At 39.1% G+C, this 16387-nt stretch overlaps 2 protein-coding genes across 2 annotated transcripts in view; one reads left to right on the top strand and one right to left on the bottom strand.

Annotated features, from left to right (window-relative positions):
- SMAD9 (SMAD family member 9) overlaps positions 1-13707 on the top strand; it is a 78664-nt gene extending 64957 nt beyond the window's left edge. Inside the window, 2 exon segments of the mRNA XM_006085557.3 lie at positions 7108-7253; positions 13529-13707. Coding sequence (XP_006085619.1) covers positions 7108-7251 — 144 coding nt within the window. The 3' untranslated portion in view covers positions 7252-7253; positions 13529-13707.
- Positions 6002-6226, bottom strand: LOC102428344 (small integral membrane protein 15-like). The gene has a single exon (XM_023751253.1). The coding sequence runs from the start codon at positions 6224-6226 to the stop codon at positions 6002-6004; it is 225 nt and encodes a 74-aa protein (XP_023607021.1).
- Positions 13708-16387: the final 2680 nt, after the last annotated feature.

The raw sequence follows: 16387 nt of genomic DNA, 5'->3' as shown, positions 1-16387 counted from the left end.
ACCTATCATGTGCCAGGTTAGGCACCATTCTAGGAACTGGAATACATCAATGATTATGCAAAGATCTCTGCCTTCATAAAATCAATATAATAGGAAAGAGAAACACAATAAACAACAGCTATAATAAAGAATTTGAATGTAAAGAAAAAATGCAGAGCAGAGTAAACGAAATTGGAGTGCTGGGGAAGAGGTAGATTGCAGGTTTTAATGAGGTGGTCAGGGGAAGCCTCATTGAAGAGGTGGAACATGAGCAAAGACTTGAATGACACAAGAAAGATAGCCATAAGGATATCTGGGGTAAGAGCAGTAGACACACAGGAAAGGGCAAGCTCAACTGCAAGAAGCAAGAGCATGGCTAGGAATTTGTAGTAGCAAGGAGACTGGGGCATAATGAGTGAGGGTGATGTGAGATCAGAACTGTAACAGGGAATCAGATCAGTGCTTTATAAGTCAGTGCAAGAGTTTTGGCTTTTACTCTAAAGAGAAGGGGAGCCATTGCAGGGATTTGAGCAGAAGATTTTCATGATCTGACTTAGGCTTTTAAAGGATCACTCTGGCTGTTGTGTGGATGCAGGCAGGGTTGGAAGTAGGGGGACCAGTTAGGAGGCTACAGCAATATTCAGATGAGAGATGATGGTTGCTCCCAGTAGGAGAGTTCTAATAGAAGTTGTGAGAAGTGGACCGATCTAAATGTGAAGGCTGACTTGATGTGGGGTATGAGAAAAAGAAAGGAGTTAGATGAAGTTTCCTTTAATCAAAATGGAGAAGATGCAGGTGGCTCAGGTTTGGATACAAGACAAAGAGTTCAGTTTTAGTGAGAATAACTTTGAGGTGTTTGTCACACGTTCAGTGAAGTACTGAGTAGGCAGTTGGATGTACAAGTTAGTCTGCACTTGGAGAGAGAAAGCTAGGTTGAGAATGTAAATTTAGAAATTATCAGGTTATGGACAGCATTGAACTCAATGAGCCTGGATGAGATCACCAACAGTTTGAGTTTAAACAGAGAAGATAAGGGGTTCCAGGATGGAGTCCTGGGACATTTCAACTTTAAACGATAGTGGAGAATGGAAACAGGGGGAAGTTGGCAGCATAGGTAAATGCCTGTACTTGTCACCTCCCACAACCACATCAAAATTACAACTAAAACAGAACAACCATCATCCAGAACCACCAGAAAGCTGGCTGAATGGAAGTCCTACAACTAGAGAAGTAAATAAGAAAGCACACTGAGACTGGTAGGAGGTGCAGAGGCGTGGAATGGGCTGGTCTGGCACCCATGTGTGCCGCTTTTTTAATCGGGAGGGAGATCATCTCTGTGGAGGTTGCCAGGAGGAGCAAGGGGTCCCAGAACCACACCAGATCCCCAGCCCAGGGTCCCAGAGCTGGGAAAAGAAATCCCTGTGGTCAGTAAGAACTACAGGTTGTAAAAACCAGTGTGGATTGGGGCTCAGTGACACAGAGGCTGCTGGAGACCCATCTGTTCCTCTTAAAAGGCCAGCACCACAAACTGAACTTACAAGATCCTAATTCCTCTGAGCTCCAGCACCAGGGCAAGGTTCTGGGGGACACACATACGAGGAGGAACTGGATTGTCTGGCATCAGGGCAGAAACTCAGGGTGGCTTTCTCCCAGACAGAGGTGCTCACAGGGATTATTGTTCCTATGCTGGGACCTCCCAGGTCACAGGGCTGACTGGCAACCATTTCTGTTTGCTCTGCCCTGGTGATTCCCTAAGATCCCGCCTCATCCAATTTACAACTCCACCCAAGATGCGTGCAGTGTATTTTGCATATGAATGGCCTGTCCTTGCTCAGGCTAAAGTGTCTCAAACAAGCTGCAGCTGGGTCAGGGAGTCCCAAACTTATCAATAAAAGGCCTAAGACCTGGCACCAGCACCAGCCTGCCTTGCTTCATAGCTGGGCCTTATCTGGGCACTTCCAAACCTGATACAAAGAGGAGGAATCTGCAGATCTCTCTGTAGCTCCTGCTGGGTAGCCCCAGGCAGTGGCTGACTTTGCACTTCCCTGGAGACCCAAGAGCCAGTGTACCCAGTGGTCAGTGTCAGGCTATACAAGATTACAACCCTACACATCTATAAGCAACACACTCAATGAGCAGACTCAGTAAGCACCAAAGCCCCACTGAAGCAAGTCCTGCTCCATAGGGGTGTCTCCTGCACAGCAGCTCTCCCACTGTAGTCACAGCTGGTTCTCACAGCCAATTGGCCTGGAGGTCAATTTCTCCCAGTTACAGCAATAGCAATAAAGTCTCAACTACAACAAGACTGTGCTCACAGCCCACAAAGGGGTGCACCTAGAGTTCCCAACTCAGGTGATTGGGGAGACTGAGCCACTGGGCCTTATAGGACACCTACTACACAAGGGCTCTCTACCAACTCAAGGAGACATAGCAGCTCTACCCAATACATAGAAACAAACACAGGGAAGCAGCCAAAATGCAGAGACAAAGAAACATCTCACAAATGAAAGAAATGGAAGAAAGCAAACTACTGGATATAGAGTTCAAAACCACAGTTATAAAGTTACTCAAGAACCTTCTAGAAACCTCCAAAAAAATGGAAAGGACCAGTCAGAAATTAATCATACACTAACTGAAATAAAGAATATTATACAGGGATTCAACAGTAGAGTAGAGGATTCTGAAAATCAAATCAATGATTTGAAATATGAGGAAGCAAAAACCACCCAATCAGAAGAGCAAAAAGAAAAAAGAATCCAAAAATATGAAGATAGTGTAAGGAACCTCTGGGACAACTTCAAGTGTACCAACATTCACATTATGGGGGTGCCAGATGAAGAGAGAGAGCAAGATATTGAAAACCTATTTGAAGAAATAATGACAGAAAACTTCCCCTACCTGTGAAAGAAAGAGACATACAAGCCTAGGAAGCACAGAGAGTCCCAAACAAGAGGAACCCAAAGAGGACCACACCAAGACACATCATAATTAAAATGCCAAGGGCTAAAGACAAAGAGAGAATCTTAAAAGCAGCAAGAGAAAAGCAGTTAGTTACTTACAAGGGAATGCCCATAGGACTGTCAGCTGATTTCTCAACAGAAACTATGCAAGTCAGAAGATAGTGGCTAGAAATATTGAAAGTAATGAATAGCAAGGACCTACAACCAAGATTACTTTACCCAGCAAAGCTATCATTTAGTATTGAAGGTCAGAGAAAGAGCTTCACAGACAAGAAAAAGCTAAAGGAGTTCATCACCACCAAACCAGTATTATATGAAATGTTGAAGGGCATTCTTTAAGAAGAGGAAGAAGAAGAAAAAGAAAAAGATAAATAAAATATGAACAACAACATGGCAACAAATACATACCTATCAACAATTTAATCTAAAAGTAAAAATAAATGAATAAGAAATTTAATGAGCAGAATAAACTGGTGAATAAAATAGAATCAGAGGCATGGAAATGGAACAAACTGACGATTTTCAGAGGGAAGGGAGCGGGAAGAGATTAAACAAAGATCATATATGCATATATGCATTACCTAAGGAGACAGACAATAAAGATTTTTTTAAAAAAAGAAAAGATAGTGGAGAAGAGAAAGAACCAGCAAAGAAAACTGAGAATGTGCCACCACCAAAATAGTAGTAAAACCAAGAAAGGAAGGTTCTTTCTAAGCCAAAAAAAAAAGAAAATACATTGATGAGGAGAGGGGATGAACTAAAGCAAATACTGCCCATGTGACACAAAGACTGAAAGCTGATCATTAATTTGAGCAATATGAAGGTCTTTTTGATCTTGATAAGAACAATATTGTTGAAGGCTTGAGTGAAATGTTGATTAGAATGGATTTAAGAGAGAGTGGAAGAAGAGGAATTGAGACAGCCAGTGCAGATGCCTGTTTTTGAGGGGTTTTGCTACAAAGGGAGTCAAAGACATAGGACAATAATCTGTGGTGGTTGTAGTGCCCAGAGAAGTATTTTGAAGATGGAAGACATTTCAGCATGTTTGTACATTGATGGGAATGATCTGATGGAAAGAAAAAGGAAAGAATGGGGAGAGTTTCTGGAATGCTGTTCCCAGAGGTGAGTGAGTCTTATGCACAAGTAGATGGCTTATTTGGAAACACAGATAATCTATAGTAAAAGGTAGAAAGGTCAAGTCTGTGGGTGCAGTGCTGTGGAAATTCTCTTCTGATTGTTTCATTTCTCTCATTAAAATAGGAAAAAAGAAAATCTGTTGTAAGCAGGCTGGAGGAGTAGGTGGAAAAGTAGGAGAAATGAGAGAGTGAATGGTCTGGGAGAGAATGCTATGATTTCCAAGTGGCATCAAAGGTCCACTTGAAGTTTCTAGCCACAAATGTAAAGTGTAATCACGCAGCATGGTGTTTGAAATCCAACTTTTTTTTAAAATAAAAACGTACCAATTTTATATCAGTATCTACTTTCATTTTTAAATTAAAGCTGTTAGATAATTTCTGTAATTTAGAATTAATTACCAGAGATGAGGAAAATATTAATGAGCTATTAAATACTGACAATGAGTAAAATTATTGGACCATGCATTTATAAAAGCCATGTTTCATAGTAAAAAGTTCCAATTATATTTAACTGAAGGAAATATCCTTTAGCTTTTTATTTCTAACTAGAGGCCCGGTGCATGAAATACGTGCACTCAGGGCGGGGGTGGGGTGGTGGGGGAGTCCCTCAGACCAGCCTGCACCCTCTCGCAGTCTGGGAGCCCTCAGGGGATGTCCAACTGATGGCTTAATCCCGCTCCTCGCTCAGTTCTGATTGGCAGGACCCCAGCAGCAAGCTAACCTACTGGTTGAAGCATCTGCCCCTGGTGGTCAGTGCATGTCATAGCGAGCGGTTTGAGCAGCCTTAGCATATCATTAGCATATTATGCTTTGATTGGTTGAACAGACGACCGGACTACTGGACATTTAGCATATTAGGCTTTTATTATATAGGATTACAACACATTCTCATTTTGACATAATTTATCTTTTTCACCCAATTATTATACCAAACAAAAATTTTCCAAATGTTAAGCTTTTCTCTACCATTTATGAAATATGACTTACTCTTTTAGAGTTCCTTAGGAAAAAAATTGAATTTTTAATTTTCATTGTGAACTTATTTGATCAAAAATTATAGGACATCACTACATGAGTTCAAAAAATGGAATAAAAATTAAAAGTGGTATCTATATTATCAGCAAATTATCAGATAAGACATTTTAACTACTTCATATTTCTTCTTAGCATGAGTAAGAATAAACTGGTTCCAAAGTACTATGAGGGTTGGCATTTTTACTGCAAGGTTTAAATCACAGTGTTACTCTATTCAACAAGTCATATCCAGGTAAATGGCAGTGTTCATAAGTACAAAATTGTTAGTAGCTGGTACTCTATACAATCGAGAGAATTTTTTATAAAATTAGATTTTTAAAAAGGCAGAATGTCTGATAATTATCAGTCTCTCAAAGGCTAGAATGAGAAAAATGTAGAAAGTGAAGTACTCACTGATTAATAATATTTTGCTTTGAGAAAGCCAGAAATGATTCTAAGACATAAGCAATAATGATAAAAGATGTAATTAATATGCTGTATCTCTTTTTAAGCCAAAGCACACTTTTCACCTCAGGACAGTTCTCATTTTTACATTCTTAGTTTCCTTTGTCCGGAATAGGACCCCTTTTTGAGCCAGTATTTGAATAGAGTTCATAATCCAAAGTTATTTTTTTCTCCACAGGATGTTTTAAGCTGCAAAATGGAAAATGACTAAGTCAGTTATAAAGAATTTTTAGCATAATAAATGCCAATTTACAATAACTGTCAATAGACTTCTATGCAGAAGCCTAAAAGTTGCTACAGTAGCGGTCAGAACTAACATCTTCCATATGCTCATGCTTTGTTTATTAAATACTATCATAAATCCAGAAAAGAAACCCTACAGGGTCCTTCCAAAGCTGCCTAATTTCCCAAATGAGTTTCCTCTGGTTGCGGAGCCTATTCATTCCTTCAGTCCTTTTTCAGTTGTTTAGCTTTTGCAATATTTTCTTGGCATTTTTGTGTTTTCTTTTGCTCCTTTCCCCAGGCCTCAATCATCTTGGCCAATTTCCAGAACAGTACAGCACTTGCTAGAAACAATGGAGTAAGGGCAAAAATAACTGTTGTAAGGAAGCCATATGGATCCTTTGCAGCCCATTCCACAACATACTCAGCCCAAGCCTTTATGTCAAACATCTTTGTAGCAGTGTTAGGAAAAGACGACTTATGCTTGAGTTGTGATCTCTAACTTTGTCCTGGATTGGTGAGCCAATTACAATTTCAGATGGATGACCCCTGGTTGGTTGTCTTCTTTAGCTCTACTACACACTTCTGAGAGAAGGTTTAAATCCTATATACTTGGACTCGGATCCCAATTCCCAACTCCTGAAATCCAACTTTTAAATAACTCTACAGAGAATCAGTGTTCCCAATAACAAAACTAATTTGCTTAACTGGATCTGTCCTCATTTTAAAAATAACTTTTCATACAGAAAAAAATATACAAACTTATTTATTTACTTGTCTATTTATTTATTTATTTATTTATTTATTTATTTACTTATTTGCTGCCTCTCCTATGAATGGTAATAAATAGGAAATTGCCAAAAGTGAGCCAGAGAAACAGGAAGAATAAGCTTTGTTAATCAATCCTGAAAAATCAAGAGCATCCTCTAGTTCTTTCTTTATAAGTTCCAGATCCATCATTGGTCTTCAGTTACCATTTTGTGCAAAACACTGTCTTCAGCCTTAAGAGGGTGAACATAAGTTCAAGTTTCTTCCCTTATGGGAGAGAAAATGATTTGCCAGGGTTTCTGACATGACTAGAGCCCAACCATGTTTAGGTTCATGCATTTAGTTGTGAACCCAAAGAAAAGCATTGATTTGGACTCATCTTAGGATGTCTGGTTGATGCAAAACTTATCCTGTACTTACAGGAAGGTATAGTTTATGTTCTCGCAGGTCTCGAGAGCTACTCTGTTGTGTTGGTTAGGTGTCCACTGAGCTCTGTCTTGTGCCTTTGGAGGCTGACTGCAAAGTCTGTCACAATCACTCTTGGCTCCACTCTTGCTTTTCAGGGTTGGGGAGCTGAGTACCATCGCCAGGATGTCACGAGCACACCTTGCTGGATTGAGATTCATCTTCACGGGCCACTGCAGTGGTTGGACAAAGTTCTGACTCAAATGGGCTCTCCACATAACCCGATTTCTTCAGTGTCTTAATAGTTAGGTCTTAATCCCCATTTTTATAGAACAGATGCGGTTGCAGGCAGTGGCTTATATCATTTCAGATTTGCAACTAAAGTGTCTAAGTATATGTGTAAATACATATAATATATACTGTTCATCTATTTTATCACCATTTGTTTTCTGCTTTCTAGTTAAGCTGATGCCATTAGAAAAGAAGGTTTTTTGTGCCTATGATGTAAGAAGCAGCAGCTTTATTTGTGGGAGGAAATAAAGAAAGGCAACTCTGTCAATAGTATTTAAAGGGTGTTGGCAGAATAAAAGGCAGCTTTAGTAAGCCATGTCAATATAAGGCAGGTTGTGTGGCCTACCAGAAAAATACTAAAACTGTTTATATAGCAAAAGTCGGGTACTAGCAGCACTAGAGTAAATAACGCTTTTAGACAAAATGTAGCAATCAAACTCATTTAATTTAAATGATTTCACTTTTAGTACTATTGGCAAGAAAAAATATCAAGTTTATATAATCAATTATGTAAGATAAGACACATAAACTTTATTTCTGAAGTTGAAATACTTATTCCTGGACAATTGTGCTCATATTAAGGGTTCATTTTAAACAAATTTAAAATGTGATTGGAAAAAAAACTGTGAAGCTGAAGTCATGTTCCCTCATAATCTACGACTGTAAAAAAGCAATGAGTCTAATATGGCAAGATAAATATGAAAATAGCATGAAATGAGCTATATTCCCAAACTGTAAGACCAGAACTTAGTCCCAGAATCACCCAAGGAGATTCCTGCTTTCCACATAGGAAATGAGGCTCATGTTTTGCTGGCTGTTCATGCAGGCAGTCCTGCAGACTTTTGAGTCTGCACAGGGAGCTCTAAGACCACGTGTGTAGGTCCTGTAGGAAGAAGAAGCAGGTAATAACAGGAGGGTTGGACAAAAGCATCATATGTTTACTTACACCTTCTCACATTCCCACATTAAAAGTCTCTGGGTGACGGCCCTCCTTTTGCCTTATTTACCTCACCTGTTGGCAAATATTAACTATTTATAGGTTACTAAAACAATGGTGAAGATTTTTGAGAAAATCAAGACACATTACTGAGATCAATTTATGAGTTATTTTACTTAGTGTCTCTATTGAATAAATTATCTACTGGTCAAATCTGGTAGGCTCTTATAAAGCTAAATTCTCACACTTGGAAATAACTTTCCAAGTAAAGTGATAATAATTTCATAATCTCTACAATTTCTGGGGAACAGTAGTATTGAATAATAGGACATTTAAAAAACACACAATATTAAAAACCTGTTCTTATTTACCCTTGGATAATAAAGAGGAAAATCCCCCAAATTTCTAGGTACTCTTATATATGTAAATATAAGTCCCACCCACTAAACACTGCATTCCTTGAAAAAATATATCACACCCTCTTAAAAATGTATAATTTAAGAAGGCAATTATGCTTGTAACAGTTGGTACTTCAGTAATCCAAGAGGTTTCTTCATTTATACATTCTATCTCAACTCTTTGTAGCTTAGTGAACACAGTAGTTATTTCTCATTAAATTATATTCAAGGTAGAAATGATGATGTGAAAAAGATGAGTGAGTTACTACTGTCACCTCTTATGACTAGTGTTATATAATAGAAACTTTCATATATACAATAGAAAATAAATATTACATTTTACATGAAGACTAGGTAACCCATTTAGTGTAGTTCATTGTTCATCAACTATGTATTGTGCACCTGTATGTGCCAGGTACAATGTTAGGTGCTGTAGAATCAAATGTAAACAAGAGACAGCCCAGCCCTTGGGTTGAGAGTCTAATATTATATCTGTTTGTGTACACATCCTCATATTCCAGAACTTGCAAAACAAAACAGAACATACCATCTTCCTTAGCTTAAAAAATGTATTGGTTTCTTAATTATCTCTTTTGAATAATTTCCCTTCTCTTCTGATCATTTAGGTAATGGATGAAGGCTTCCTTGGGTAAATGCTATTTTTCTTCTGTCTAAAAAAGAAGGTTTTCTCCTCCTGTTCCTTTTATTTTCTAATAATTTTCCATCTCCCCTTTACGCTGGAAAGGGCATTAATATGGTTGGTGAATCTTTCTCATACAAGTATCATTCCATGAGAGAACAGCAAGTACACCACGTGGTTTTTGATACAGAGATCAAACATAGCTTTCCTTCTTTTTTTTAAAAAAAAAATCTTTATTGTTCAGATTATTACAGTTGTTCCTCTTTTTCCACTCATAGCTCCCCTCCACCGGTTCCCACCCCACCCTCTGCCCTTACCCCAGCCCACTGTCCTCATCCATAGGTGTATGATTTTTGTCCAGTCTCTTCCCGCACCCCCACACCCTTCCCCCCCCGCCCCTGAGACTAGTCAGTCCACTCCCTTTCTATGCCCCTGATTCTATTATATTCACCAGTTTATTCTGTTCATCAGATTATTTATTCACTTGACTTTTAGATTCACTTGTTGATAGATATGTATTTATTGTTCATAATTTGTATCTTTACCTTTTTCTTCTTCTTCCTCTTCTTAAAGTATACCTTTCAGCATTTCATATAATACTGGTTTGGTGGTGATGAACTCCTTTAGCTTTTTCTTATCTGTGAAGCTCTTTATCTGACCTTCAATTCTGAATGATAGCTTTGCTGGGTAAAGTAATCTTGGTTGTAGGTTCTTGCTATTCATCACTTTGAATATTTCTTGCCACTCCCTTCTGGCCTGCATAGTTTCTGTTGAGAAACCAGCTGACAATCGTATGGGCACTCCCTTGTAGGTAACTAACTGTTTTTCTCTTGCTGCTTTTAAGATTCTCTCTTTGTCTTTTGCTCTTGGCATTTTAATTATGATGTGTCTTGGTGTGGTCCTCTTTGGATTCCTTTTGTTTGGGGTTCTCTGTGCTTCCTGGACTTGTAAGTCTATTTCTTTCACCAGGTAGGGGAAGTTTTCTGTCATTATTTCTTCAAATAGGTTTTCAGTATCTTGCTCTCTCTCTTGCACCCCCATAATTTGGATGTTGGTACGCTTGAAGTTGTCCCAGAGGCTCCCTACACTATCTTCATATTTTTGGATTCTTTTTTCTTTTTGCTTTTCCAGTTGGGTGTTTTTTACTTCTTCGTACTTCAAATCTTTGACTTGATTCTTGCGATCCTCTAGTCTGCTGTTGAATCTCTGTATAATATTCTTTATTTCAGTCAATGTATGCTTAATTTCTAGTTGGTCCTTTTCATATCCTTGAGGGTCTCACTAGATTTATTGAGGGTCTCACTAAATTTATCGGTGGTTTCTAGAAAATTCTTGAAAAACCTTATAACCGTGGTTTTGAACTCTATATCCAGTAGTTTGCTTTCCTCCATTTCTGTCATTTGTGACTTGTTTCTTTGTTTCCACATTTTGGCTGCTTCCCTGTGTTGTTAGAGTGGCTTTATGTGCTAGGTGTTCTCTAGGGCCCAGTGGCTCAGCCTCCCCAATTACCTGAGGTGGACACTCTTGGTGCACCCCTTTGTGGGCTTTGTGCACAGTCTTGTTGTACTTAAGCCTTGATTGTTGTTGGTATCACTGGGAGGAATTGACCTCCAGGCCAATTGGCTATGAGAATCAGCTGTGTCTACAGTGGGAGAACTTCTGTGCTGGAGACACCCTTATGGGGCAAGGCTTGCTTCAATGGGGCTTTGGTGCTCACTGAGTCTGCCCCCTGAGTGTGTTCCTTATGGATCTGAGGAGTTGTAATTTGGATGGTCCCACTCTGACTACTGGGCACACTGGCACTTGGATCTCTAAGGAGGTGCTAATTTAGTCTCTGCCTTAGGCTACCCAGCAGGAGCTACGAAGAGATCTGCAGATTCCTCTTCTCTGTTTGGGGTTTGGAGGTGCCTAGATGAGCCCCAGCTATGAAGCAATGCAATCTGCTGTGGTGCCTGGGCCTTCTTTTGGATGTTCTGGGTCTCTCTGACCCAGCTGCAGTTTGTTAGATAATTGTAGATTGCAAAGGGCCAGGTCATTCATATGCAAAAGCCTCTGCCACAGCTTGGGTGGGGCGGGGTCTCAGGGAATCAACAGGGCGGAGCAAACAGCTATGGCTGATCCTCAGTCCTGCCCTAAGAGGTCCCGGGTCTCAGTGTCCCGCGGTAATCACTGCAAGCACCTGTGAGAGAAAGCCGCCCTCAAGTTCCGACCAATGCCAGACAGTCCAGTTTCTCCCCGTATGAGTCTGGGTCCCCAGAGACTCGCCTGGAACTGGAGTCCAGGGCCGTCGGAAGTTTGTGACTCCCTCCCGATTGAAAAAGACAACCGCCTCCTCAGTTGCCAGCCCTTTCCACGTGCGCCTCCGTACCTCTGCACCTTCCGCACCTCCTCTGAGTCTCAGTTTGCTTTTCCCTGTCCTTCTAGTTGTAGAATTTCCACTCAGTCAGCCTTCCTGTGGTTCTGAATGATGTCCATTTTGTCTTTTAGTTGTATTTTTGAAGTGGTTGTGCGAGGCAGCAATTTCAGGTGTTTACCTATGCCGCCATCTTGGTTTCTCTGTCAAACATAGCTTTCTTGATCAAAATTATCCTCTGAGCCCTAGCCAGTTTTGCTCAGTGGATAGAGTGTCAGCCTTCGGAATGAAGGGTCCCAGGTTCGATTCCAGTCAAGGGCACATGCCCTGGTTGCAGACTCAATCCCCAGTAGGGGACATGCAGGAGGCAACCAATCAATGGTACTCTCTCATCATTGATGTTTCTATCTCTACCTCTCCCTTCCTCTATGAAATTAATAAAAATATATTTAAAAAATTATCCTCTGATAATCTTATACCTTTACAGAATTAGTCAGAACTGATTATTTATAAATGACATTTAAAAAACTTGGATTTGTATACAACTTTTGGAAACTAGGACAAAATATTCCAGTGAACCTGAATTATTTATTTGAAAATAAATAATTAAAATGGTACGTAAACATCATCATCAGTCATATCTCCCCAAAAGCCTTTATTAGGATATGTGTGAAATTCAGAGAATTTAGAATTGATGAGAAGTTAACCCTTCAGTTATTGTAACATAGACACATTTTAATCAGTCTTTAAAATTTTTTTGCTGGAGAAGTTGCCAAACGCTATAATGTAGTATTTTATTTTAGAATTAAAGGCGCAGTGCACAAATTTGTGCACTAGTGGGGTCCCTCGGCATGGCCTGTGGGATTGGGCCGAAACCGGCTCTCTGACATCGCCTGAGGGGTCCTGGATTGCAAGAGGGCATAGGCCAGGCTGAGGGACCCCACTGGTGCACAATCGGGGACCGTTTAGCTCAGTCCCAATCAGCTGGACCCCAGCAGCAAGCTTACCTACTGGTCGGAGCATCTACCCCCTGGTGGTCAGTGCACATCACAGCGAGCGGTTGAGCAGCCTTAGCATATCATTAGCATATTACGCTTTGATTGGTTGAGCAGCTAACCAGTTGACTGGACACTTAGCATATTAGGCTTTTATTATATAGGATTACAAATGTGTTCATTGCATTCATTCCTTGAAGTAGACAATACAAAAAAAGTAATAGCATTCTTTTATAGGATAAGTAGCAAAGTGGACATGCTAAGCCAGTAAATGCATCAGTTGATGCTAAACATGTTCAACGTTGCCATGGAGAAGGTTTATACATAAAGAATAATAACATTCTCTATATCACAAGACAGAAGTTTATCCTGTTGTTCAAGCCTATTTTGTTTTGTTTTGTTTTTTGGTGTGTTTTTTTCTTGTTAAAAAATTGAGATGTGAAAAGTGTTAGGTGATATTTTAATAGATATTAAGCTAGATTCAAGATGTCAGACTACCAGAAGTCACGTCTACTTCACTTTTTTATTGAGGGGTACATTGCAACCATAAAAGCATGCAGAGTGAAGAATTTGACACATTTAAAAACATTGAAGACCTATACCAAATAAGTGTGCTTTATTTTCAGTTGTAATAATAAAGAAGATAACTAAAAAAATAATAATAATATCTGCCTGTGCTTTGGAACTATAACAATGTCACTGTTCAACACATTGACTGTATGTTTTATTTTGTTTACACGATGTATAAGTCTGGAAAAGTTGGAATACAATGTAACATTTAAATTCCCTTTATGTTGTCTTCTAAGGAACTGAATACCCCATAACAAAAACACAAGCATTTTATAAATATCACTTGCTAGACTTTAAGCACCTGCTTAATTTTTAATGGGCCCTGAATATTTGTTATGTATATTTAGTAATTACAGCAAAATATAACATGCATTCCAAATTTTGTATTTTAACAGCATTCAAGATTAGGTGATCCTGGCGTGTGTTAAGGATGAGCTCAAATCAATGTAAAACACAACAAAAAACACTACTTCTATTTAAGTCATATTTTTAATTATAATATGTACGTTTCAACTATTCTTCAAATGCACAGCTGTACTGTTTTGATTGTTTATAATAAAGAATACTGTACCTACATGTCTTCTGGCTCATTTTCCCCTGCAGACCTCATAGCAGGATTCACTGCATGTGGGTTCTTTGAATTATCTTAAACTATCTTGTTTTGAAAGTGGAATGTTTTTAAAGTCCAATATGCTATAGATAATGATTTTAAATTAAGCATCTTGGAATGACTGGCATTAAATATAAAATCTTGAAGATACTTTGCTGTTATTTTAGAGAGGATATGCATAGAAGCTTTTTTTCTGAATAATAGCAAATATTAAGTGATACTGCAGTATATAGGAAAGAATGAACAATTATCCTATCTAATAAAAGAGAAACATGGTAATTAGCCATATGACCGCTACCATTCCCATTGGCTAATCACTGAAATATGCAAATTAACTGCCAACTAAGATGGCGGTTAACCGCCAACAAAGATGGCGGCTAATTTGCATACTGCAGGCAGGATGGGACAGCGCCATCCTGCCAGCCCCTCCGCCATCCGGGCCTGCTATCTGTGACCTGGATGGTGGGCGACCAGTGTGCGACCCGACCCAGGGCTGGCAGGTGTGACTGTGACCGCAGCGGTCCGCCCTCAGTCGCCGCCCCCCAACCTGCTCTCCCGCTGGGACATCGGGGCTGGCTGCAATTCACCACCAGTCACTCCCCCAACAGGCCCTCCAGTGTTTGACCCAGGCTTCCGGGGACAGTGTGGCTGTCACCCCAGCTTCCCCATCACAGCTGAGGAAAGGGCAAATAGCAATATTAAAATATTTCCTCTAATTAATTCCCTTTCAATGTGCATGAATTTCGTGCACCGGGCCACTAGTATTATTATAAATATCTATATATTGCTATACATTACCTATAAGAAAAATGCTAAAGAAGGCTAATGGGGAAAAACTACAATGAAATCCAGGAAGATCTCTAAAAATATAAATTCTCAATTCCCTCCATTTAAATTTCTTTGCAGTCCTAACACAAAGGGAAATATGTAACTATTTTGAGAAAACTTACCCTTTTTATTAACTTGAAACTTGATCAAGGTTTTTCTCTTCTCTTCTCTTCTCCTTTTCTCTTTTCTTTTCTTTTCTTTTCTTTTCTTTTTTTCTTTTTTCCCCCCTGGCCTGGTAACAGTTGCTTAGACATCATCTAGATATGCCAAGGTTTCAGATTGATCCCTGGTCAGGGCACATACAAGAATCAACCAATGAATGCAGCAATAAGTGGAACAACAAATCTATGTCTTTTTCTCTCTCCTTCTCTTTCTCTAAAATCAATCAATAAAAAATTTTAAAAAAGAAAGCACTTCTTTTTTAAACAAAATGTTTTTTCTTAAAAAAAAAGAAATAAAAAGAAATGGAGCTCTTTATTCAAAAGGACTATTTTGTGGAATTCCGAAATTTAAGCAAATGAAACATATTCTAAGTCAGAAAGATATAGGTGGGGATTAAGAAAGTTCCAGTTTAAGCTGTAAATTTATGGGGAGCAGTGATTGTATCTTGTTTGTTTTTGCATCTCTCAGAGTGCCTGACCCTGTTTTTGCATCTAGTGTTTGATATTGGCATTTAAAACACTAAGAGGTAGAGATTTTTAATATATTATGGCATACATATAAAACAGTGATTTTCAACTTTCTTTATCTCATGGCAGACATAATTAATTACTAAAATTCTGTGGTGCACCAAAAATATATTTTTTGCTTATCTGATAAAAAAAAGGATATAATTTTGATTAATTCACACCAGATAGCTATTGTTGTATTGGCTGTTGTCATTTTTTTATTTGACAATCTAAGGGAAAAGAGGTCGGTGTCCCTGACTAAATAGTCAGGTATTGCATATTTTTAAAATGTTGTGGCACACCAGTTGACAATAGCTGACATAAAATACTGTCTTTAAACATTAGTCCATCTTAGAGAAGGAGTATTCTTATCATCCTAGAAACTTTCACATCTTCACTTATCAGATGGTTCTTATGCATCAGCTCCTACTAGATAGGCACTATGGATAACAATGACAACACAGTTTCTGCCTTAAAGAAGCTTACCAGTTTGTGGGGGAGAATGAACAAGTAAACCAATAAAGGTCAGTGTGACAAGCTGCTGGGGGACCGAGGCATGACATCTCCATCAGGCCCTGGGAGGGTACCCAGGAAGGCTTCTGGGCTGATCCAACTTGCCTTCCTTCCCATCAGTTCCTTTAGTCATTCTAGACATTCCCAAACAAGGTTAGGTGCCTATTCTCTGTACTCCCATCATAAATTGTGCTCATCAATGGTCAGTGATCAAGTCTTTCACCACATTGTTTACTTGTCCATCTCTCTACCAGGCAGGGAGCTCCTTGTGGGCAAACATTGTGTATTCATGCTCATCATTCTCTAGGTATTGTTTGTTTAGAAAGGCATATGAGTTCACATTGTAAAGGCAGAAATTGTATTTGTTTTAAATTCTCCTTTTTAAAAATCAGCAAGTATTCCTCTCTTCAAAATAAAAATAATTGCAAGTCCAGTGACTATGCTTCAGCTAGTGGGAATGAGAGCAGCATGCTTGTGGTTTAATTTGGAAATTCAGTTGACCCTTGAACATGCAGTGTTGGGGCACTGATCCCCAGGCAGTTGAAAATACACATATAACCTTTGACTCCCTCAAAACTTAACTAATAACCTACTGTTGACCAGAAGCCTTACTGATAACAGTCAATTGGCATATA

This window comes from Myotis lucifugus, unplaced genomic scaffold (assembly GCF_000147115.1).
Source record: "Myotis lucifugus unplaced genomic scaffold, Myoluc2.0 scaffold_19, whole genome shotgun sequence".
NCBI lineage: Eukaryota > Metazoa > Chordata > Mammalia > Chiroptera > Vespertilionidae > Myotis > Myotis lucifugus.
Note: the sequence above shows the minus strand (reverse complement) of the source record. Positions and strands in the feature narration are given on the sequence as shown.

Excerpts from the sequence above, each read along its gene's own strand:
- LOC102428344 (XM_023751253.1), bottom strand. The coding sequence starts at position 6,226 with ATGTTTGACATAAAGGCTTGGGCTGAGTATGTTGTGGAATGGGCTGCA.